The sequence below is a fragment of the Cervus canadensis genome, chromosome 8, assembly GCF_019320065.1.
Source record: "Cervus canadensis isolate Bull #8, Minnesota chromosome 8, ASM1932006v1, whole genome shotgun sequence".
NCBI lineage: Eukaryota > Metazoa > Chordata > Mammalia > Artiodactyla > Cervidae > Cervus > Cervus canadensis.
In genome coordinates, this window is record NC_057393.1 from 16,878,689 (window position 1) to 16,902,289 (window position 23,601).

Sequence of the window (23,601 nt, forward strand, 5' to 3'; positions counted from 1 at the left end):
TACTGGTTGGGGCATAGAGCTGGACTACCATGATATTGAATGAATAAACATTAAACTGATTACCGTGATGTTGAATTCAATAAACATTAAACTGATTTTAATTATCTATTACTAATCTCTTTCCACAAACGGTATTTCTACAGGAAAATTCTGTCACTTGAAATAGCACAATTTTCATAGCCTATAATAGCAAAGGAGAACACAAATTTAAATAACAGTTTAAAAATGTTACCTTGAAGCCCCAGGGTATCAATCTGAAGGTCATGCTTATCAACAGGTCTGGTTTTCACTAAGTCTATATGTGGTGAACCAGCTTTTAAAACCAGGTGTTCATCAATCAGAATATCGCTAATGACTCTGGGATAAGAAGTGGAAAGATCAGTGAGTTCAATCCCCACTCCGTTTTCAGTGATTTCAACCACTTGGGCTTGGAGTTTTATCCTGGCAACACACGTCTGAAATCTTGCTATGGCTTCTTTACTCCAGTGTTTGTTTCTAGGCTGTATACCTAACAAATAAGAACAGCATTAACAAGAATTCTGTGCCCCAAAGCCACATTTTCTGCCTCAATAACATCCAGGACTCCCCTTGCCAAGTTTACCTTTCAGGTCAGTGGTTTTTAATATCTCTTCTCAATAGTCAATTATACATCTACATCCTCTGTGCCTGTGTTGCAGATAATGCATCTGCAAAAACACTACTGGGGTTTTAGGAGACTCAGGGTCTGTCATGACTTTCCTCCCTAACTTATCTTCACCTGGCATTCTTCCCAACAGGCAAAAACAGAATTACTGTTTCTAGAAGCCATCATTGTTATATACACAATCATCAGTACCAATCATTCTGATTTAAACAAAACATACTTTCACATAATTTTCCAATGATAATTTTAAAATGTCATCTTAAATTTGAAACCAAAAATTATTTTTCTAGGATAACTTTGACTTACACCCTAAATTTTCTAAGTGATTCTCAAATGTGGCTGTGTATTTGAATTACCTAGAGGGCTGGTGAACACAGATTTGGGGGCCCCACCCTAGAGTTTCCAATTTAGTAGCAGGTCTTGGGTGGGGACTGAGAATTTGTGCTTTTAACAAGTTCTCATACTGATACTACTCACTGGTTGTAGGGTGGGAGGGGATCACACTTTAAGAAGCACTGACATAAAACATGGTAATTGAAAAATAATAATCCAAATCATACTCAGTGTAAAATAAGTAAAAAGAAACCAGACAGGCGAAAGGAAAAATAAAAAGCATCTAATGCTTCCATACATGACTACTATTAACGTTTTTGTATGCAACCTTCCATAATCTTTACATGCATGTGGAAATACTCACATGCATACACATTCATGATTCTTTTATAAAGAAATTTTGTAATACTAAAAAACTTATAAAAATAATATAAAATTATAAAAATTTTATAGTTAAAAAATTACATTAGGCGGTATTCAGTGCTTTTTACTTTATATCTCTTTTATTCTTAATGTCTTTTTGAGGAAGGTACAATAGTTCTCCAGATGAGAGAAAGGAAGCACAGAGCTTAACCAGTTTACCTAAGATCTCACGGCTAGCAGGCAGCAGAGGTGGTGCTAATCTGTTCTCTTAATCACAATACCACCCTGCATCTCTTTTATAACTGGCTTCCTTCACTTAATTCATGAACTGCTCTTCATGTCAACAACACATATTTAACATTTTAATGAATGTGTAATAAGAACAAACAATTAATGGAACTTTCTGAGTGCCAGGCCCCGGTCTAAACATTCACTCAACAATCCTCACAACATCCTTATGAAATAGACATCACCACTACCCACTATGGGCTTCCCTGGCGACTCAGATGGTAAAGCATCTGCCTGCAATGCAGGAGACCTGGGTTTGATCCCTGGGTTGGGAAGATCCCCTGGAGAAGGGAATGGAGACCTACTCCTGTATTTTTGTCTGGAGAATTCCAAGGACAGAGGAGCCTGGCAGGCTACAGTTCATGGGGTCACAAAGAATCAGACATGACTGAGTACCTAACACTTTCACTACCCACTATACGGATCCTCATTTAACCAAGGCTCTATTTCTGGCTATTTAGATTGTTTTGCCACGATTAACAGTAGTGTAATGAATTTCCATGTAGGTGAACTTGGCGAACTCATAAGACTGTTTTGGGAGGATGCATTATTAGAAGCAAAATTGCTAAAACAAAAGGCTGAAATACTTGAGGCTCTTTGAAACAAAATAGCTTACACAAAATATTAAAATTAGAGATATATTAACAGAGAACTTTTTGTAATCTAAGTATTAGAAGACAATTGACAAAATTTCTCATTTTGCATCATACCTACTAACCAGCACTGTATCCCTTGAAATGGAAGTTTTAAAAACTTGGATGGGATCATTTGAAGTTCATCTGCAGTGACTTCTTCAATGTTTCCATAATCTACAAAATGTACTTTAAAGTTTCCACTTGGTAAGATTTCCTTGACCAAAGCACGGTACCAATTACCGTCACCTAGATTTAATACAAAGTTTATAACATGGAGTATTTCCCTTCTATTGAGATTTGAAATTTTTATTTTGAAAAAGACCATCCTTTGTCTAAAGTAGCTAATAAATTTGTTCTTTTTCCAGATGGTACCTTTAGCTTTTAATTCAGAAATCTCTAGAAGAATTCTCAAAATTCATTCTTAGAATTATCTCCAAAGTTTTTATAGCATCACACTTCTACATCTACTATAAAGATTTCATTCATAACCTAACCAGTAAGAATATATTTTTTTTAGTAAGCAGAATATTAAGAAAAGACTTAATAAGCTTGAACATATTTGTCAAACTGGAGGACATAATTCTCTTATTGCTAATGAGACTGTTTTACCTGTTACTTGGTAAAAAATATAAAAAATAAACAGAAAAGCATGCAATGAAATTAAGGGATTTCATCAAATACATTTTCAAGATAAACATGCAAAGGGTAACCAGAAAAAACAATGAATCTGCAGTGAACAGGTCTCCCTTTCACTACTATCAGAAATTCTGCAAAGAAAAGCGCTTGACAAAGTTAAGTAAGAAAGTATCATTTGGAGGCTCCTTGTTACAGAGAGAGAAGGGAGAAAACACAAGATCTTAAGCATTCATATAATTTTGATTATGAAAAATATCTGCCTAAACAACAGGAAGAAAATACACACTAAAAATGAGGTTTGGATGTCAAGAAATAAAAGATTCTAATATAGTCAAGACTGTGCCAACTGCAACTTACCTACAAAGCAAGCACAACAAGGTTGCCCTATTTCTGCCTTAAAATCATTAGGCAACTTCTGCTGGCAATATTCTGCTAGTAAGTTGTTCAAATCATTGAGCTCCTTTAGGGCTGAAAGCACAACATACATACGGCATTTAACATTTTTAAAACATGCTGAGTAGCAGACTTTCCTTTAAAGCTGGAAAGTGTTTTGATGATAAAAATCCAGGTACATCGCCAGACAATTATAAAGTACGCCAAATGCCTTTCCCTTTTCCTTATTAAGAACTTGGGCAAGTCAGTCATTATTTAGTTAACAGTTAATATTCTCGGTAAACCCCATACCAACAATTTACCGGGCAGGGAGCCACAATGATGGCATCATTGTCAGTAGGCTACAGCATGGGCTTTTGCGTGTATACCGGGAAACGGCGGACAAGCCTGCACAGAAAGGAAGTCACATACAAGCTATCCTGAAGGAGTATATACGAACCACCACTAAGTGGGTGGTGCAGACAGTGTCTGCGAAGGAAATTCAGAGAGGTGGGCTCTGTGCACTAAAGGTCTCATAGAGAAATCTGAAAGGAGAGGGCATTCCAGAAAAAGAAACGGCTCTGAGGCACAGGACCAAATTAAGCAGCCAAAAACACTCGGTGGGAGTGGTCTGGCAGAGGAGAGTGGAAAGGTGAGCCACTGAAGAAAAACACCAGAGATGTGCTTAGAAAGACGGGCCATGGAGAACTTTAAAAAGCCATCTGAACACTATACAAAGTAAAAGGAAAATATCTTTTAAACATGTGGCAAAGACCCATTCACAGAAATGGAAATTAAACTGCATCAAGTTAGAACTGTCACCTTTCAGATTAGTCGAAGTAAGAAAATGTAAGGACACACTGTTGGAAATGGTGTGGGAGAGGGCACTTGCATACACTGAGGAGGGAAGTGGCCTGTGTGACCTCAAGGGCACCCTCTCCAGGGCCCAAGCACACACATCACTCTTATCTGTGCACTTCTCTATGTGTACGTTATACTTAAAGTATGAAGTCAACAATTCAGTTTTTTCAAAAATAAATTTAGGAGACATTCTGTGAAACCTAAATTGGTTTAAAAAGAGACACTATTGAAAACAGAAATCATGGCTTACAACAGAATAACAGGCAACCAAGTATAGCCAGGGGGCTTCCCTGGTAGTTCAGATGGTAAACAGTCTGCCTGCAATGCAGGAGATCCAGGTTCAATCCCTGGGTCGGGAAAATCCCCTGGAGAAGGGAATGGCAACTCACTCCAGGATTCTTATCTTTCTTGGAAATACAAATACCCACTTGGCCCTTACTGAAGAGGGAACAGTATCATCACCCAACCACAAACTTTTCTTGATTTATTATCTATGACGATGTAACATAAGTAGGTAAGAGTCAACTTACCATCATCCCCTTTAAGCACATGGCAGTAAAATTCTCCAGGACTATCAATCACACAGACCACAACATCTACTGTTTGATCAACAGCAAGTTCAACCCATGTCCACTCCAGTGGATTGACTTTTGCTTCTATACTCAAGGGAACTGTGAAAATAAATGGACATTTTGCTAAACAAATGGCCAGAGTGGTGGGTCAAAGGCAGGAAGAACCAGTTTTCGAAGAACAGAACTTCCAATGACTTTCTTAGTGACTTTACAGGAAAGTTAATTAATCTCAGAATTAACCATTACTATCTCACTGAATTTCAAATTTCAAAGTCACATTTCTGATCAATCTTCAGCTGCCAGTGACCCAAACACAGTCTCTGGATGAATAGTTGATTTAAAAAGACAAAACGTACTCAACATCAATTCTTTTTAAAAGTACGAGAACCCACACATTCACAGAGCCATCTGAACTCCAACATGGACATTACCTGGTGGACCATTTACTTACCACTGGCTTCTTTCACGTCACTGGGCTTATCTGTCACTAGCCCCTTGTCCTCCACGGCAAAGCCTGCATTGAGGAGCGCTTTGGTGACACTGATGTGGGGCGTCACAGACCGATCTATAAGTTCCACCAGGGAACTGGTTTCCAACTTGTCCACCACGTTCACTGTGACCATTTTGTTCTGTACAATTTTCTTCATCAGACAGACAGCTTCTGGAGTCCAAATTCCTAATGATGGCTTTACTCCTAACAAAGAATTTTTAAAAGAATGTTCAAATACTTCTTATCGCTACCATCCAGAAATCTAGCTCCTAATTTCCACAAAGTTAACTGTAAGGAATCTATGACAAACACTGGAACCAAAAAATTCATTAGAGAAGGATTTTCTAGACATGAAAATGAAAAAAAATTACAAAGTCTATAAAAAACTTCTATGTTTCTATGTAAACAAACCGTCATAAATCCATCGATATGAAATGTCCAAAGAAGCAAACCTAGAAGACAGAAAGTAGCTTAGTGGTTGCCTGGGAAGCTAGGATTAACTGCAAATGGGCATAAGAGATCTCAGTGGGGGTGATGGAAACGTTCCAAAACTGGGTTATGGAGATGGTGGTGCAACTTGATAAATTTACTAAAAATCATTGAATTATACACCTGAAACAGTGACTTTTATGGTATATAAATTATAGCTCAATAAGGTTAAGAAAATCATAAACAAAAGTATAGAACAATCCAGGAAGAAACCCCAGTCACTAACACTGATGATGTACGAAACATCTGTAGTATCTACTGAAAGGGCCACAGAATCAACAACCCTGACATTGTGCATAGTCATTTCATAAAACTAAGAGCCAAGTAACTTACGAGAAAACCTCCGATCTCACTTGTAATGAAACAAGACTAAAATGTTTTAGTTTATCAAAATTGGCCAAGATGAAATAACACAGAAGTATCTATTTGAGTGAAGGAGCTGACTCCCTCCTACATTTTTGGCAGGTGTGTACAGCAGTTCCACCTTTTCCAGAGAACTATCAAAACAGGTACACAGACACGAAAAGCAGTAGACCTCCGACACCTCCATTCCACCTAAGGAGGCATTCTGCAATATGACTATATTTTAGAACCTATCCCAAGGAAAGAAAGAAAGAAAGTGAAGTCACTCAGTTGTGTCCGACTCTTTGCGATACCGTGGACTGTAGCCCACCAGGCTCCTCTGTCCATGGGATTCTCCAGGCAAGAATACTGGAGTGGGTTGCCATTTCCTTCTCCAGGGGATCTTCCCGACCCAGGGATCGAACCCAAGTCTCCCGCATTGCAGGCAGACGCTTTAACCTAAAAAATTAATTTTTAAATTTAGGTATATTTGATTTACAGTATTGCATTAATTTCAGGTGTACAACACAGTAATTCAGTATTTTTATACTCCACTCAAAGTTATAAAATACTGGCTACATTTTCTGTCCTGTACTATGTATCCATACAGCTTATTTAATTTATACGTAGCAGCCTGTACCTTTTCCTAACAAAACCATCTTGGGTAAGTTGTGAAATGTAGTTAAGAGAACACTGCTAGTAGCAAAAACTTGGAAATATCCTTCTGATAAGCAGATACTAATTAAATTATGGTACTTTGAATCAAAGTTGTAGAAGCCAATCTTTTAAGTTGGAAAGAAGCTCCTGCTCCTAGAGGGACACATTACATGTACAGTAGTTTCTAAGCATACAATCATTCATGTTCTTATTGTTTTTAAAAGCAGCGAAAGCAAAAGTCGCTCAGTCACGTCCAACTCTTTACCACCCTACAGACTGTGGCCCACCAGGCCCCTCTGTCCGTGGAATTCCTCAGGCAAGAACAGTGGAGTGGGTTGCCATTTCCTTCTCCAGAGAAATATTCCTAACCCAGGGATCGAACCCAAGTTTCCCATATTACAGGCAGATTCTTTACCGCCTGAGATCCCTGGGTCAAGAAGATCCCCAGAGAAGGAAATGGCAACCTACTCCAGTATTCTGACCCGAAAACTTCCATGAACAGTAGAATTTAAAAGCAGGTTTTCCCCTAATACACGCAACTAACAGACTGTGGTGATTATATTAAAATGCAAGATCTATAAATAAGGAAAGAATAATCAATTTCATAAACACAGGTATATTCAATTTTATTTTATTATAGATAGCAAGGGCTTCCCTGGTGGTTCAGATGGTAAAGAATCCACCTGCAATGCGGGAGACCTGGGTTCAGTCCCTGGGTTGGGAAGATCCCCTGGAGGAGGGCATGGCAACCCACTGCAATATTCTTGCCTGGAGAATCCCATGGACAGAGGAGCCTGGTGGCCTACAGTCCATCAGGTCCCAAAGAGTCGGACACGACTGAGCAACTAAGCACAGCAGAGACAGCACAAGAGTCACCTGTATTTCCCAAAGGTTTATGAAGATTATTTTTGCATTAAGGTAAGTTGTATCTAAACATATTCCTTGATCACTAGTTTAATTTCAATTCCAATGCTCTTACTTTAGATTTCAGTATTTTAAGAATATGAGAACCATAAAAATTACATACCTGCCAGCACACACTTTATAGCTTGCATTGGCAATTCCAGCAACTTGGGAGTTATGGGGCAAAGTCTTGTCAAGCTAAGGATCTCAAAGTTTCCATAGTCCACATATCCGACCAGCACAGATTCCTCAGAAGCATAAGCCAGAACAGAGGCACGGTACCACTGGTCATCCTCTGAAAACGGAAGAGACTCATTGGAAATGTTTTTTCTGATGTAGATATAAACAAAAACCTTCCCTCCTCAATTTAGGTGGTCATTTAAGGTAGACTCTCTTTTCATGTAACATCAAGCTTTGCTGAACAATGTATGCTTATTCAACACTGCTACTTTTGCCTATCAGAAGCTTTCAACTCCTAAAATGTCACTTTTATTCAGCCCTTACCAGGCCACGCTAGTTGCATGCTGCTGTCGCTATTTACTTCCATGCTTTGGCTCCCTAGTAGACAGTTAACTCATTAGGACTGGGAAGATGTCCTGGTCATGTGGGTGAATCCATGAAGTCTTGATCAATTATAGAATACCTGACAGTATGAGTCAACCAGACTCCATCAACCAAGCCACAGATTTACTGCAGGCCCGCTTGTATCTCCCCTTTCGGGAGGGCCACCGGACTGCCCTTCAGCAGATGACTGAACCCGGTCATCACAGGGTCATCATCTGAGGAGCTACAGAGGCTGAACCTCCAAACCCTCTTCCTGGTCTAAAGAAAACTGGCCAAGACACGACCCTGGGCAGTTCCGCATTCCCAAATGACATAAACAAGTATCTGTATCAGTCTCCTAAACTAAAGAGTTGATAAGATAAAAACCTCCTGCACCACCACACCCTCAAAGCCTGTTCACAGGCTTCCTCCCTCATGCACTTTGATTCTCCTTAATTGGATATATTTTAAAACATAATTGGTGCAGGACAAACTTCAAATGCAGCCATCTAATGCAAACCCAAGACTCTGTTTCATTTGTTGGTTCAGTTCAGTTTCGTCGCTCCCGTCGCGTCCGACTCTCTGCGACCCCATGGACTGAAGCACGCCAGGCTTCCCTGTCCATTACCAACTCTGCGGAGCTTGCTCAAATGCATCGAGTCAGTGATGCCATCCAACCGTCTCATCCTCTGTCATCCCTTTCTCCTCCTGCCCTCAAAACTTTCACTTGTTGGTACCTAACTGTAAGTAGAAACCACCACTCCCTTCTCCTTACCGGAGAACTGAGCACAGCAGATGTCACCAATGGTGGGATAGAAATTCGAGCGCGGAGGTACTTGGCTGCAGTACTCGCTGAGCGACCTCTGAAGCTCAGCAAGCTTACCTGGAGACAGAGACCACATCTTAAACCACAGAAGTGCAAGTCTCCATGTTACCTGCACATCTGCAGGTGGAGTCTCTTGACAGATGGAGTATGTTACACTGACAGCACTGATCAAGATTTACTTACGCCCACTTTGTAGCTGTTGACAAAAGAAGTCTTCTGGAGTCTGGACGTGGGCGACCACACCACAAAACTCATCCCCTACATTCAGAGTCAACACTTTGGGGATGAGGTCACTTCTGTCCACGACAATTTTGTTTTCAGCGGTCATTGTTCTGACATCTTCAAGATCACCTTATCAGAAAACAGAGGTAAGCCATTCTGGTTTCGTTAATCCCATTTCCCGGTTTTTCAGGCCGCCCCGTGCTCTTTCACACCTCTAGGCCTCACTACATGCTGGTCCTTTTTCCAGAACATACTCCCAGATCTCCCAACAACTTGAGTCTTTCCTGCTCAGTATGACGTTCCTGCGAGAGGCTTCCCTCCAAATGTGGTCAGGTGCCCTCCCCAGGGCCCCAGTACACACCCCGTGCTTCTGCGAGCAGTCATCTGACAACCCCCTTCCCTCTGGGCCTGCACTGCCTACAGGGATTCTGCTGGGCGGCTTTTGTTCCCTCCCCTGGACCCCTTGGCAGCATCTGTTACTGCTGATGACTCCTGCTCAGAAGACCGACTCTTCTGTTATTCTGGCAACATTCTCCACGTTCTCTTTCCTCCTCTCCCATCACAGCTTCTCCCTTGGTATTGTTAAGCCCAGGTTCATTTCCCTCACTTTACACTCTCCCTAAGACACCACCATCATTTATGGTTTCAACTGTGACTACTTTCAGACCATGAAGTATCGGGTTTTCGCCTCCAGATGGCAAAAAACTGACAGCTTTTTAGCAGGGCTGTCACACCAAGATTTATGTTTCCGGGATTCATATAGGCAATACTATAAAAATACAGACAGGAGACAAGAGATAAATTGGGAGGCTGTTGCAATGATCCATGAATGATGAGGACTCCTGAGCCAGAAAAATGGCAGGAGGAAAAAAAAAAAGATTTTTAAAAAAGAAAGCAAAAATAAAGAGATATACAAATGCTATTCAGGAAGAAGAACTAATAAAGATCTAACAACCAATTATACAGGATAAGAGATGGGAGCTGAGAGATAAAGTAGATTTAAGAAGGACTAAAGTTTCTCTGTGACAGGCTGTGTCCCATCACAGCATCATTAATCTGGCAATCATCTCTGAGAGAATGAGAAATAGAAAATAAGTGCATCTACATGTAAAGTAATTGGAAAAAGAGCAAAAAAAAAAAAGGAGAAAGCAGACTACAAAAAGCAATAAATTAAGGCTAGGCAAAGAGAAAATAAAATGCTGACAGCAAAACTTGTTGGTTTTCCTATTAGATTAAATGAAAATTACACAATTAAATAAGTGGAAAATTTAAAAAGAAATACAGCCCTACCAGAAGAGAATGCTATAGCCCTATTTATTGCTGCCAGAACGAGAAGGAAGGAGGAAAAACAAATCAAAGTACGGAAATGTTAGCTAAAAATCCCTCAACTCAAAAGTGTCGTGATGTTTGGTATTTCGTAATCTCTGGTAATTATCAAATGGAGAATTAGCTGGTAAGAGAGGAAGGAAAACATGAGGGAAGGCTGATTAGAAATAAGGAAATAATACACTACTAAATTCAAAATTATCATTTGCCTTCTATAAAGTTTACAGAATGGTTATCATTTCTATTAAATCTGATAGTGTGATAGTTGTGCCTTTTTCATTTAGTAGAGAATATATTCTTCAATAACTAAAATCACTATACCGCTCAGTATTAATCTGTATACTCACCTGAATCTGTACTTTGCTTCTTAGAATTCTGTCCCTTAGGTTTCACACCATATCCCATTTCTATAAGTACGTGGTCTAAGAATTTTCCTAAAAGTGATTCAGAAAACATATTTTCATTTAGATGCACCAAGTATTAGAGGAAGAGAATAAACACAAAACAAATGCATCCTAGTCACATGATTTGGAGATTATAAGTATTCGCACACTGGCCAACTTTTTCCTAGTTCAGCTTCTAGTTGAAAAACATAGTTTATTAATGCTCAGCTTTAAAAATTGAGGCAAAAACCCAATCGTTACTTGACAAAAAATTTAATAAAAATATTTCACTTAGAAATTATGACTAACATCAAAGATTTAGCTACCACCTCACTGGCATGCTTAGAATAATCACCATTTACAAGAAAAAAATAAATTTAAGACATAAGACTACTGCATCTCAGATTTAAAGTATGGCTGAGAAATATCAACAGTATCCAAAAGCTCAAGTCGTAACATGAAACACACACAGCAAAGAAACAAAACATACAGATTTTATACTTAATTTCACAAAAAGGTGAACTGAATTTTCTACCAAAAACCAACCAACCATGGGTCTTAAAACAGTAGAAGAGTAATAATACTTTGGAAATCAAGAGGCACTTAAAAGCACATAAAGGGAATATAAAAAGTCACTTTTAAAATATGTACAAAGCCATAAAGGAAGAACAGGATCTGAAACTGCTTCCATTTCTACAACTTAAATTCTTGTTGTTGTTTAGTTACCAAGTCATGGCAGATTCTTTGTGACCCTATGGACTATAGCCCGCCAGGCTCCTCAGTCCCTGGGATTTTCCAGGCAAGAATACTGGAGTGGGTTGCCACTTCCTTCTCTAGGAGATCTTCCCTGACCCAGCAGAGGAGCCTGGTGGGCTACGGTCCATGGGGTCGCAGAAGAGTCAGACATGACTTAGCGATTAAACAACAATAATGCTAACCAAATCCAGTTCTGTGAAGGCTGTTCAAAGAAAAAGCACTGATGGTGAGGATGGTCAAATTCAGAGAGAAATTCCTGAATTTTCCCAGTAAATGAGTAGAAATTAGGAATAAATATTATAATAGTTGTATAAAAAAGATAATACAGTGTCTCCATACTACATCTAGATCTAGCTCTTAATACACTCAATTCTATAAACTCATGCTTTGTCTCTGACAAACTGCCAACTGCAACAGCAGAGCCAAGGCTGTAATTTCCATCACAATCTAAATGACTCCAGACCAGGGCTTACTTGGTCTCACTTCATGTTTCTATTTCTTCTCTGAGTAACATTAAGTGCTCCACTTAAAAAGAAAGAGTCAAAAAAAAAAAAAAAAAAGAAAGACTCAGATCTTACCTGAACTTGTCATCATAACATCCTCAGATCTTACCTGAACTTGTCATCATAACATCCACAGCAAAGGTAACCCCTTCCTCTTTTAAGATGTCCACTATCTTTAAAGAGCAGTACTGCTCCATTAACAGCGATTTAATAGTTTTGATACAATCATTGCTCCAATTCCCCTCTGCTGGGATAACACTGGCCACAAAGCATCTTATGGCCTGAAAGATTTTATACAAGGTACTAGAGATTAGTATTTGAAAATGACTTTTTTCTAATTATGTGAAGATTTTTTTAAGAACAATGTATTTCATGCTGAAGATTTATCAAAAATCTTCAAGTACTAACCTGATAAACAATTCTATGAAAAACTATTTGTCCCTCTTGATAGTCTATCCACAACATTTTACCTTTTGGGTCTTGAAGCTTGAGAAATCCATGAAAAGACAGTAATTGTCCCTCAATTACACATAAATTCCAGTCACTTTCAAATAATGTAATAAATATAAAAATGATTATTTCTAAAGAGTAGACTGATAAAGTGTCCCTAAAAATGCCAAGTTCCTCACCTGTGAGTGAAAGTGAAGTCGCTCAGTCGTGTCCGACTCTTTGCGACCCCATGAACTGTAGCCTACCAGGACCCTCTGTCCATGGGATTTTCCAGGCAAGAGTACTGGAGTGGGCTGCCATTTCCTTCTCCAGGGGATCTTCCCGACCGAGGGATCGAACCCGGGTCTCCCGCATTGTAGGCATACGTTTTACCGTCTGAGCCACCAGGGAAGTCTGTGGCAGTACTTTAAGTAAGGCCTAATAAAGTGGAGCCAAGAAAGTCCATTACTATTTCTCTACATAGTAAAAGACATATCAATTGGTACTTTTTCAGAATAACCATGGTAAAAGAACATGCAAATACTGTGTTTATCAAAACATTAAAAACATCTTTTTTGGGACACTAGTAGGAATTCAGAAAGTAAAAGAGACTCACACAAGGCGGAAACAAGTCAATTTTCCTGTTTAGTTGGTGAATTCTGTTTACTGGGATTATTTCTTCATTTCCATAATCAATATATAAGACTTGTGCCACCTTCTGCAGCAGATCAACGTCTTGAATTATTACTCTGTTCCAGGTCTGAAAGTGAAATATGACAGTGTTCTGCTTCAAAACAGCATTTCACAACCTTAGCTTTAAAAACTCTCAATCAATCTACAGAACTTGCTAAGGAAAGGTTACTGTTTTGTTCTGAGATGCTCCATTAACAAGTTAACTTCCTAAGAATCTAGCTCAGAATTCCCCCAATCTGTCCATTTTAGATGCTTTTAACCTGCACAATCCCCAGGCTATCCTAGTCCAGCAGACTTGGCTACACAAGTAAACACAAGCTCTAGGACTCGTAATCCCTCCTACCCACCCAGCAACTGAGGAGCCTACGTGTAGAGCTGGAGAGGCCTGGGGCATCAAGGAAGTGAGCAAACAGACCTGGACTTCTGATTGAGGAAGGGAAACGGCGGTGTGACCAGAACCTCGCCTCAAGCCATCTAACGCATCATTAAGAGCTCTGGTGATGAGCTGACAGAACCAAAATAAATTAAAATGTCTTATTTAATAATTCATTTCATTAGGGGTTACCTGATCAACAGTGTACTTGGCCACACAAATTTCCCCCTTCACAGGAACATAATCTTCTTCGTGTGCCTTATTTGCATAAGTTTCCTTTAAGCTCGCAGAGAGTTGGTTCATGTATTCTAAAACTTCCGAAGAATATAACTGCACATAGAAGTCACCTGGGTGTTTGAATTCAGTAACTGTACCCTTTCAAAGACAAAAAAGTTGCAGTAATTTGCTGAGAAATACAGCAAATGTTAATTCTATAAAGCTCTGTAACAAGATACAAAAAGTGTTAGAGATAGTTTCTGCAATTTGTATCAATTTCAGTACTATTTTGGAGCTATCTTATAAATTCAAATTAAACACGGGAAACAAGGGAAAAAAAATCTGTAGTGCTTTGGATCTCTTGTCTGTGGAAATTAAACAGCAAATACCTTTATTTCCATGGTCTTCCTGAGTTGCAGGCTTCTCAAATCAGAAAACATTATTTTATCAGCACAAATAGCTCTTTCTTTAGTAACTGTGAGAGGACAGTCACTCTGGTTTGAAAACAAAACAAAACACGTTAGTGAGTTACTTTACAAGCACCCTTTTAAAAACTATGGCCAGTATTTGCTAGAATCAAGGTCAAAACAGCTCAGGTTTGAAAAAAAGCATAGAGAAATAACACACATCTTCAAGAGTCATTAAAACAAAACTGCCCACAGGCAGAGTACACAGTACTGGGATCCCCCAAGAATCAGGCCATGATGGTGATAACAATGTTGAGTTTATTTTAAAAAAGGGGAGGGGGGGGGAAGGGGGAGGAGGCAGTGTTTTAAGTTTTCCCTTGTTAACATTTTTATAGGGATGGGTTTTCTTTTTGAAAGTAGAAGCCAGGACCAGCTAGAGAAGACTAAAATTTATCTATATGGATTGGATTCAGTGATACTTTCCAGATTACAAATGATTTACTTCACATACTTACCTACATGGAAGAAAGATATTAACAGGAAAAAAATGTTCCTTTAGATAACAGGGCCCTATCAGAATCCAGCACACAAAGCTAGAGAGCCATGCACACAGGGACTAAAAAAACAAAGGACTCTCAGCCATCCGCCTACAGCCAGACACAGCATCTCAAGTCCTTTTTAGGGAAAAAAAAAAAAAAAACAGCTGGGCATAAACAATTCTTGTAGACCCCTTACAGTCACTGAAGATCACTAGGGTGTAGATTTATTTAACAGAAAAAAAAAAAAAGAACACTGGTGAAATGGAGAAATAAGTCATAAATATTTTATTTAGCTTCAGTCCTCTTATTTTGAAATAATGGGCATCATTAAAAACTTGCTCTTAGGGCAAAGAAAGAGTATAAATATATCATACCTCATCTTTCACTTCCATGTTCTTTGTTTCAAAAGGTGATTTATAATCTTCAAGTTTGTGGAAACTGAAATAAAGCAACCAATTATAAAATATATGGCACAGAACTAATTAATGGTAACATAATTGTGGTAGGGGCCGCAGCTATGTTAAATTCTCCACAAAACCCAGAAAGAGCAAAACAGCCTCTTCCAGAGAGAATCACAGTAGTAACAAGGTAATACTACCCATGCTGGCTATGCAATGGTCTGCTCTATGCACACAAAAGGTGTGCTTTTGCCAAAAGCCGCCTAATCAAAGGGAGACAATCCCATTCTCCAAGCCTCAGTGTTCCTATCTGCAAAATGGAAATAATCCCTATGTTACCTAAAACAGAGTTCTGAGGATCAAAATTTATCTAGCTGTTCACTTCAGATTTGTACGTTTTGTTATACTTCAGTAAAAAAAGTAACAAGGAGCAACATTTACATACTTCTGCCTGCTTACCTGATTTGATCCTATACTACCAAAAAAAAAAAAAAAAAAACCCCATATTTTAAAATATCCTCTAACGAAATGTTTAAGACTCACACTTACTTTTGCTGGACAGGTTTGCACACGATTTTGTGGGCTGCCCAGTCCCTTCTCTGGCATATGTTGGAGCAGTAGTACGTCTGCTTGCACTGTGAGCACCTCAGCGACCCTATAGAAGACAGCCCGTGACACCGCCAGTGTGTTATTGCAAATATCTGTCACCAAGAGCAAGACAGATTCAAAGACCAGACATATCAAACGCCACTCTATCAAGCCTATCGAGGAGACTATGTGAAGAGGATCATGCTGTTCATGATTCCGGGTTAAGACTGAACGTTTAAAGCTCTCTTGAACTGCAGAAAAAGGGGAGTGCCGAGATGAAAACCAGGAGGACAGACTGGAAACACCACTGACTTTGCTAAAGTAGAACCCAGAACACGTGCTGGAAAAGGAACAATCAAAGGGGACAGAAAATCTGGGGGGGTGGGATCAGACAGTGCACAAGCAGAGTCTGATGGGGTTCATCTTGTGCTCTTAAGAAGGCACAGAGCAAAAACCAATGGGACAACCACACCTAGAAAAACCCAGGAAGTTTCTGAAATGAACTGGAAAGAAAAAATGCTGTCGGTATCCAGACGGAGGAAAACAAGTTACTAAAAAACAAAACAAAAACCACAAAAAAACAAAACCACAAACCTAGGCTGACCGCGAATGCCTCTGCTCTAAAAGAAATAGGAAAAAGGGGGCTAACATCCAAGCAGACAGTAAGCACAGGAAAACTGCTCGAGATCACTGACCTGAGGGGAAATGAAAATTAAAACCACAGAGAGATACCACCACACACACCCACAAGAAGAGCTAAAATTAAAAGGACTGGAAACACCAGATGTTGACACAAGAGGTGGAGCAATCAGAACTCAACAACAGAGGGAATGCAAAATGGGACAACTCTTTGGAAAATGGTTTGACTCTTTCTTATAAAGTGAAGCCTACATCTGGCTTTGACTCAGCAATCCCACTCCCTAGGTCTGTACCCAGAAGAAACGAGAACCTATGTCCACACAAAGATTTATGCAAAAACGGGGAGAGCTATATTCATAATAGCCCAAAGCTGGACACAAGCAAAATGTTCAACAGAACAGATACACAAACTGTGGTATCACACAGTGAAATACTACTCAGCAACAAACAAACAAATTAACTGTACATGCGACAACATGGATTCAACTCAGGAATATTCTCTAAACGGAAAAAGCTTCACACACACAGAGTCCATACTGTATGATTCCATTTACGAGAAATTCTGTAACTGGAAAAATTAACTGACGGTCAACACACCACAGTGGTTGCCTCAGGTGGGGAAGGTATATGACTGGGAAGGGACAGGAGAGAACTTTCTGCAGAAATGGAAATCTTCATTTTGACAGGGCTATCAGTTTGTGCACTTCAGTGCATATTATATTCTATTGGATATCTCAAAAAAAAGTATAAAAATAATCAAGCAAAGCAGCAGTAAGAGTGGGAAGATATGGATGTACAAGAATGGTACAATGTTGGCAGCTGCTGAAGCTCAGAAATGGGCATATGAAGTATATACACTCATCTGTTTAGGTTTTACATAAAAATATTTTTCAAATGTGAAAAGGAAAAATTCAACAAGCAATACCGGAGTGGGTAGCCTTTCCCTTTTCCAAGGGATCTTCCCAACCCAGGGATCAAATCCAGGTCTCCCGGAGTGGGTAGCCTTTCCCTTCTCCAAGGGATCTTCCCAACCCAGGGATCAAATCCAGGTCTCCCGGAGTGGGTAGCCTTTCCCTTCTCCAAGGGATCTTTCCAACTCAGGGATCAAACCCAGGTCTCCCGCATTGCGGGCAGATTCTTTACCAACTGAGCTATCAGGGAAGCCCAATTCAACAGGCATCTGAGAGCAATATGTTTACCAAACAGACCGCAACGATGGCAAGTTGTTGATCGAAGAGGAGGTCCTAAGGAGTTGAAGAGTGCTGGATTATTTATGGACAAGGAATTCTCAACCAACTTGTGTACTCTCTTTGACTTTGCAGGAGGCACATGATTGCTAGGCTTCTATGAAGAAAAGAGAAGAGCAGTATTAAAACTTGGTAAGAATATTCTGTTTTCTTTTATTTGTTAAATATAGATTTGGGATTTCACTTCTGAGAAGATTAAGTAGATGTGCTTTTCCTTACTCCTACCATTAATTACAACTGAACACCTTGGACTTACATGGACAAACACACAGCAACTCTGAAGGAAGGCAGAAGACAGACGAGGTACCCTGGGGCCCAAAGAAGGACCCAGATGGGGTACTGGAGAGGCACAGACAATAAAAGCCCCGACAAAAAGTCTGCTCGCTCTCTCTCTGGCCAAAAGACCAAGAAAGAGGCAGCCCAGTAAGACAGAAAACCTCCATCAGTAACTGCTCTAGACAATCACCACAGAAAAAAACTATGGTCCCACTCGCACCAGCAAAGGTAGACTGGGGAGCCTAGACCTCCACCCACACCAGAGCACAGGGGGTACCCCTCTCTCTACCCGGGGATATGGAGAAGGCCAACAGAGCAGGGATCCAGTACTTCATCCCTGTGGGGTCTCCCTGTAGAGGCCATGTGGAGGCCTGGACTTTCTCCTGGCAGTAATAAGCGTCCCTCTTACCCCCATCACCACCACCACCGGGGTGGTTAAGAGGAAGCCTGGTAGATAGTCAGGATTTTCCACCACCATTCAACGGGAATGAGTAGAGCCTCTCCAGATCCTCCCATCTCCAGTCCTCCATCCACCCCACGGAAGTAGAGAGGAGATGGTGGGGTTGGGGGAGGGTGGTAAGGACATTGGGCAGCTTAACTCCCATCCTTGTCCAGCTGAGCACATTCTGGGCCATAAATCATACAGACAATGGTGTTCTTCGGCTACAATGGACTCACATTAGAAATCAGTAACAGAATGAGAATAGATAAGCTCCACATATTTGGAAACTAGACAATACACTTCTAAATAACGCATGTATCGCTAATACAGAAATTTATAGCACTAAAGTGACACATTAGAAAAGAGGAAAGTCTTAAATTAATACTGTAAGTTCTCATCTCGAGAACCTAAACAATAAGAATAAAACATGCCCAAAACAAGCAGAAGGAAGGAAACAATAAAGATAAAAGTAGAAATCAATGAAATTAAAAATAAAACTGGGAGGAAAAAATCAATCAAACAAGACCTGGTTCATTGAAAAGATTAACAAAATTGATAAATCTCCAGCAAGGCTAACAATTGAGAAAACAAAGGCAGAAATTATCAATATCAGGAATGAAATAGGTATATATTACTACAGACCATGAAGATACAAAGATGATAATGGAACACTTCAAACAACTCTACATAAATTGCACAATGTGGCAAAATGGACCAATTCCTGAAAAATCAAAAATTATAATAATATGAAATAGATAATTTGAATAACCCTATAAATATTAAAGAAAATGAATAATTTTAAAACTCCCAAAAAAGAAATCTTCAAGCCCAAATAGCTTTTATTATTGGAGAATACTACCAAATGTTTAAAGAATTTACACTAAACAATCTATACCCCAAAATACTAGCATTACCTTGACATTCACTATACAAAAACAATAAAAAAGAGAAAATTACAGACAAAACTCATGAGAATGGATACAAAAATCCTTATTCAAAGCAACACTAGGTATAATTCAGTAATATATAAAAAATAATTATACAGCATGACCAAGTGGCATTTATTCCAGAGATACAAGTTAAAAAAAAAATCAATGTAATCTACCAAATTAACAAGTTAAAGGGGAAAAGAATCACAACAGTATCAATGAATAAAGGAAAAGCATTTAAAAAATTCAATATCTATTCATGATAAAAAGAAAGCTCTCAGCAAAATAGGAAGAGAGAAAGCTTCATCGACCTGATAAAGATCATCTACAAAAATGGTATAGCTAACATTCTCAACAGTGCAAAGACTCAATGCTTTCCCTGTAAGCTTCGAACCAAAGATATCCATTCTCATCACTATTAACACAGTGCTAGAGTTTTAGCTCACACAATAAGGCAAGAAAAGGAAATAAAAAGCATATATTTTAAAAAGGAAGAAATAAAACTGTCTTTTATTTGCAGATAATATAATTATCTATGTAGAAAATCCCAAGCAATCTACCAAAAAATTCCTAGAATAAGTGACTCCTGGATGGTCACAGGATACAAGATAAACATGCAAGATCAACCATATTTTTACATATTAGCAATGAAAATGAAGACACATGGAAATAAAGTGTATAACAGAATTTACTTAAATAAAAAAACCCCACTTAGGTGTATATCTAAGAAAACATGCACAGCTTATAAACTGAAAACCACAGTGAAAGAAATCAAAGAACATTTAAATGAATTGGAAGACAGACTGCGTTAATTAGAAGATTCAACCCAGCAAATTCAATTCAGTTCAGTTGCTCAGTCGTGTCCAACTCTTTGCGACCCCATGGACTGCAGCATGCTAGACTTCCCTGGCCACCACCAACTCCCGGAGTTTATTCAAACCCATGTCCATTGAGTCAGTGATGCCATCCAACCATCTCATCCCCTGCCGTCCCCTTCTCTTCTCGCCTTCAATCTTTCCTAGCATCAGGATCTTTTCAAATGAGTCAGCTCTTCACATCAGGTGGCCAAAGGATTGGAGTTTCAGCTCACCATCCGTCCTTCCCATGAGTATTCAGGACTGACTTCCTTTCGGATGGACTGGCTGGATCTCCTTGCTATCCAAGGGACTTTCAAGAGTCTTCTCCAACACCACAGTTCAAAAGCATCAATTCTTCTGCACTCAGCTTTCTTTATAGTCCAACTCTCACATCCATACATGACTACTGGAAAAACCATAGCTTTGACTAGACAGACCTTTGTTGGCAAAGTAACGTCTTTGCTTTTAAACATGCTGTCTAGATTGCAGGCAGATTCTTTACGAGCTGAGCCACAAAGGAAGCCCCAACACAGCAAAGCAGGCACTAATTCTCAAACTGATACACAGGTTTAATGCAATTCTATCAAAATTCCAGCAAGATTTTTTCAGTTACAAACAAGAATACTCCAAAATGTAAACTGGAAAGAAAAAAAACAAGACGGATAAAACTATTTTGAAAGATGAAAAAGAGAAAATGGGAGGGATCACTGTACCCAACTTCATGACTATCTATCTATCACAGCTCCAGTACTGTGTGGTACTGATTGATGCAGGGAGAGATCAGCAGGAAAGAACAGCGAATCCAGAACAGACCCACACAAATTAGTCTAGCTAACTTTGACAAAAGGGCAAGAGCAATTCAGTGGAGGAAAGAGAACATTTTCAACAAATGCTGCTGGAGCAACTGGACATCCCTAGCCAAAAAAATTTACCCTCAACCTAAGTCTGTTAGAATTAACTCAAAATGGACCACACATTTAAATACAAAACTATAAACTTCTTTGGGGGGGAAAAAAAATCCCAAAGTTTCTGGAGCTAAACCAGCAAAGAGTTCTTAGACATGACACCAAAATACTCCATAAAATGAAAAATTGACCAGGATTTAGTTAAAAACTTTTGCTCTGTTAAATACCTTGTTAAGAGAATGAAAAGACAAGTCAGGAACTGGGAGAAAATATTTAGAAATCATATATTTGACAAAGGATTAGAATCTGGAATACATAAAGAACTTTCAAAACTCAGTAGGACAAAAAACAATTCAAATTAGAAAATGGACAAAAGACATGAAGAACATTTCACCAAAAAAGACACACAGATGGCAAATAAGCACATGAAAAGATGTTTATCCTTAGCCATCAGGGAAACAAATTAAGATCACAGTGAGCCGTCAGTAGACAAATGTGGAAACAGGCAAACTAAAAATACTAACACTAGCAAACACTGGAGAGGATGCTGGATGCAGAGCATCTGGGTCACTTATATATTCTCGATGGGAACGTAAAATGGTAGAGCCACTCTGCAGAACACTTTGGCAGCTTCTTAAAAACCTAAATATGCAACTACTATATGCCCCAGACACTGCACTCCCAGGCACTTATTCTAAGGCAAAAACAAAAACCTTATGTTCACAAAAAACTCTGCACAAGAATGTTTATAACAGTAGTACTTATAATAGGCAGAAACTGGAAACAGCCCAGAATTAAACAGACCTCAGCAATATAAAAGCAATACTCTACTGATACCAACAACAGTCGCAGTGAATCTTCAGAGAATCACACTGAAAAAAATTCAATCCCAAAAGGCACAAACTGTGTAACACTGTATAACATCCTATCCTTGAAATGACATTTTTGAAATATGGATTAGATTAATAGTTGCCAGAGGTTAAGAAGGGGGTACCGGGGGCAGGAGGGAAATGGATGTGACCTCAAAAAGGTGCAGAAGGGATCCTTGGAGTGATAGAAATATTCTGTATTTTGACTGTATTGTTTCTTTATCCTGGTTGTAATATTACACTGCAGCTCTGCAGTATGTGGCCACAGGGAGCACTGGGTAAAGGCTACAAAGGATCTCTATTATTTCTTACAACTTGTAATTACCTAAATACAAAAAGGTTATTTTTTAAAAAGATACTAGGCTAAAGATAAAACAGTGTGACCTTGAATATTACCTGCAAACTGAGTAATTCTTTACTAATACAAAAACATGTTTAGAATCTTTTATCCAGAAACACAAAAGAGAAGAAAATCCACATTAACTTACACTATTTACTTCTCTGGGTGGTGAATTATTTCCAACATTTAATGGTGACACAGAGTTACCTGGGGATAGAAAACATAATGCCAAATAAAAATCAAATATTTACCTTATTCCTGAAAATGTACAATAACATAATTAGGTAATATCCAAATAGAGCTATACCATCATAGCCTTAAAGCCATACTACAAATAAGCAACATCCTACTTTTCCTAATGGAAAATAAGGATTTGCTGCAATTTCTTCTACTAGTACACCCCACTCACTGTGAACTTTTCTCCATTCACAAAGGAAACAGTTACCAGGCTTTCTGAACTGCAGACTCATTTACCCTCTTATAAATTACTGAGGACCTCAAAGAGCTTTTGTCTACATGGTTTATATCTATCAATATTTAGAATTATTAGAAATTAAAACTGGGAATTCCCTGGCAGCCCAGTGGTTAGGACTCCATGTTCTCACTGCTGAGGGCCTGAGTTCAATCCCTGGTTAAGTCCTACACGCCACATGGCACAGTCAAAAAAAAAAGAAACAAATTAAGAAGTAGAAATTAAAACTAAACATTTAAAAATATTTATTAAAAATAACAAATGTATTACATGTTGCCATGATTTTTTAAAAAAACTGCATTTTCCAAAGGAAAAAAAAAAACTGAAGAGTGGCATCATTTTATATTTTTTCACATCTCTTTAATGTTTGGCTTCACCAATGATAGCTGGATTCTCATATCTGCTTTTGAATCCAATCTGTTGTTATATGTTGCTTTAATTGAAGTCCCTGAAGAAAATCTGGCCTCACACACATATATGGTTACAAATAGGAATAGTATTTCACGACCTTCTCAGATAACTGTGAATATTTTCCTTTAATTCACACCAAAACTCAAGTGGTAGTTTAAGGGTTAGTTGCAATATGGAATCTAAACCTATATCAATAAACTTTTCATCTGTTACATTAGAATCCACTGATTTATCTTTGCCCTTTAGATGGATTTTTATCCATGCATGACTACAAAACATTACACATTGGATTTTTGGAAAAGACTAAGAAACTCTTTGAGTTATGCAGATCTTACAAATGTTGACATATTTCATCAGACAATATTAAAAAATCTTAAGTGTTAATATCACCGTGCACCTCAGCAGAAAAATCTTCTAAGTACTGGGAA

The 23,601-nt window shown here is 38.8% G+C and overlaps 1 protein-coding gene across 3 annotated transcripts in view; it reads right to left on the bottom strand.

The window, feature by feature from the left end:
• TDRD1 (tudor domain containing 1) overlaps positions 1-23,601 on the bottom strand; it is a 51,060-nt gene that overhangs the window by 16,562 nt on the left and 10,897 nt on the right. For all 3 annotated transcript variants that reach the window (XM_043475808.1, XM_043475807.1, XM_043475809.1), the window contains exons 3-19: positions 22,439-22,497; positions 17,625-17,769; positions 15,748-15,853; positions 15,175-15,238; positions 14,244-14,348; positions 13,831-14,013; positions 13,189-13,332; positions 12,253-12,424; positions 10,849-10,935; positions 9,137-9,304; positions 8,903-9,010; positions 7,709-7,879; positions 5,155-5,397; positions 4,662-4,802; positions 3,256-3,366; positions 2,338-2,508; positions 233-508 (exon numbers count right to left, since the gene is read on the bottom strand). In XM_043475808.1, coding sequence (XP_043331743.1) covers positions 233-508; positions 2,338-2,508; positions 3,256-3,366; positions 4,662-4,802; positions 5,155-5,397; positions 7,709-7,879; positions 8,903-9,010; positions 9,137-9,304; positions 10,849-10,935; positions 12,253-12,424; positions 13,189-13,332; positions 13,831-14,013; positions 14,244-14,348; positions 15,175-15,238; positions 15,748-15,853; positions 17,625-17,769; positions 22,439-22,497 — 2,454 coding nt within the window. The remainder of the gene's footprint in view (positions 1-232; positions 509-2,337; positions 2,509-3,255; positions 3,367-4,661; positions 4,803-5,154; positions 5,398-7,708; positions 7,880-8,902; positions 9,011-9,136; positions 9,305-10,848; positions 10,936-12,252; positions 12,425-13,188; positions 13,333-13,830; positions 14,014-14,243; positions 14,349-15,174; positions 15,239-15,747; positions 15,854-17,624; positions 17,770-22,438; positions 22,498-23,601) is intronic.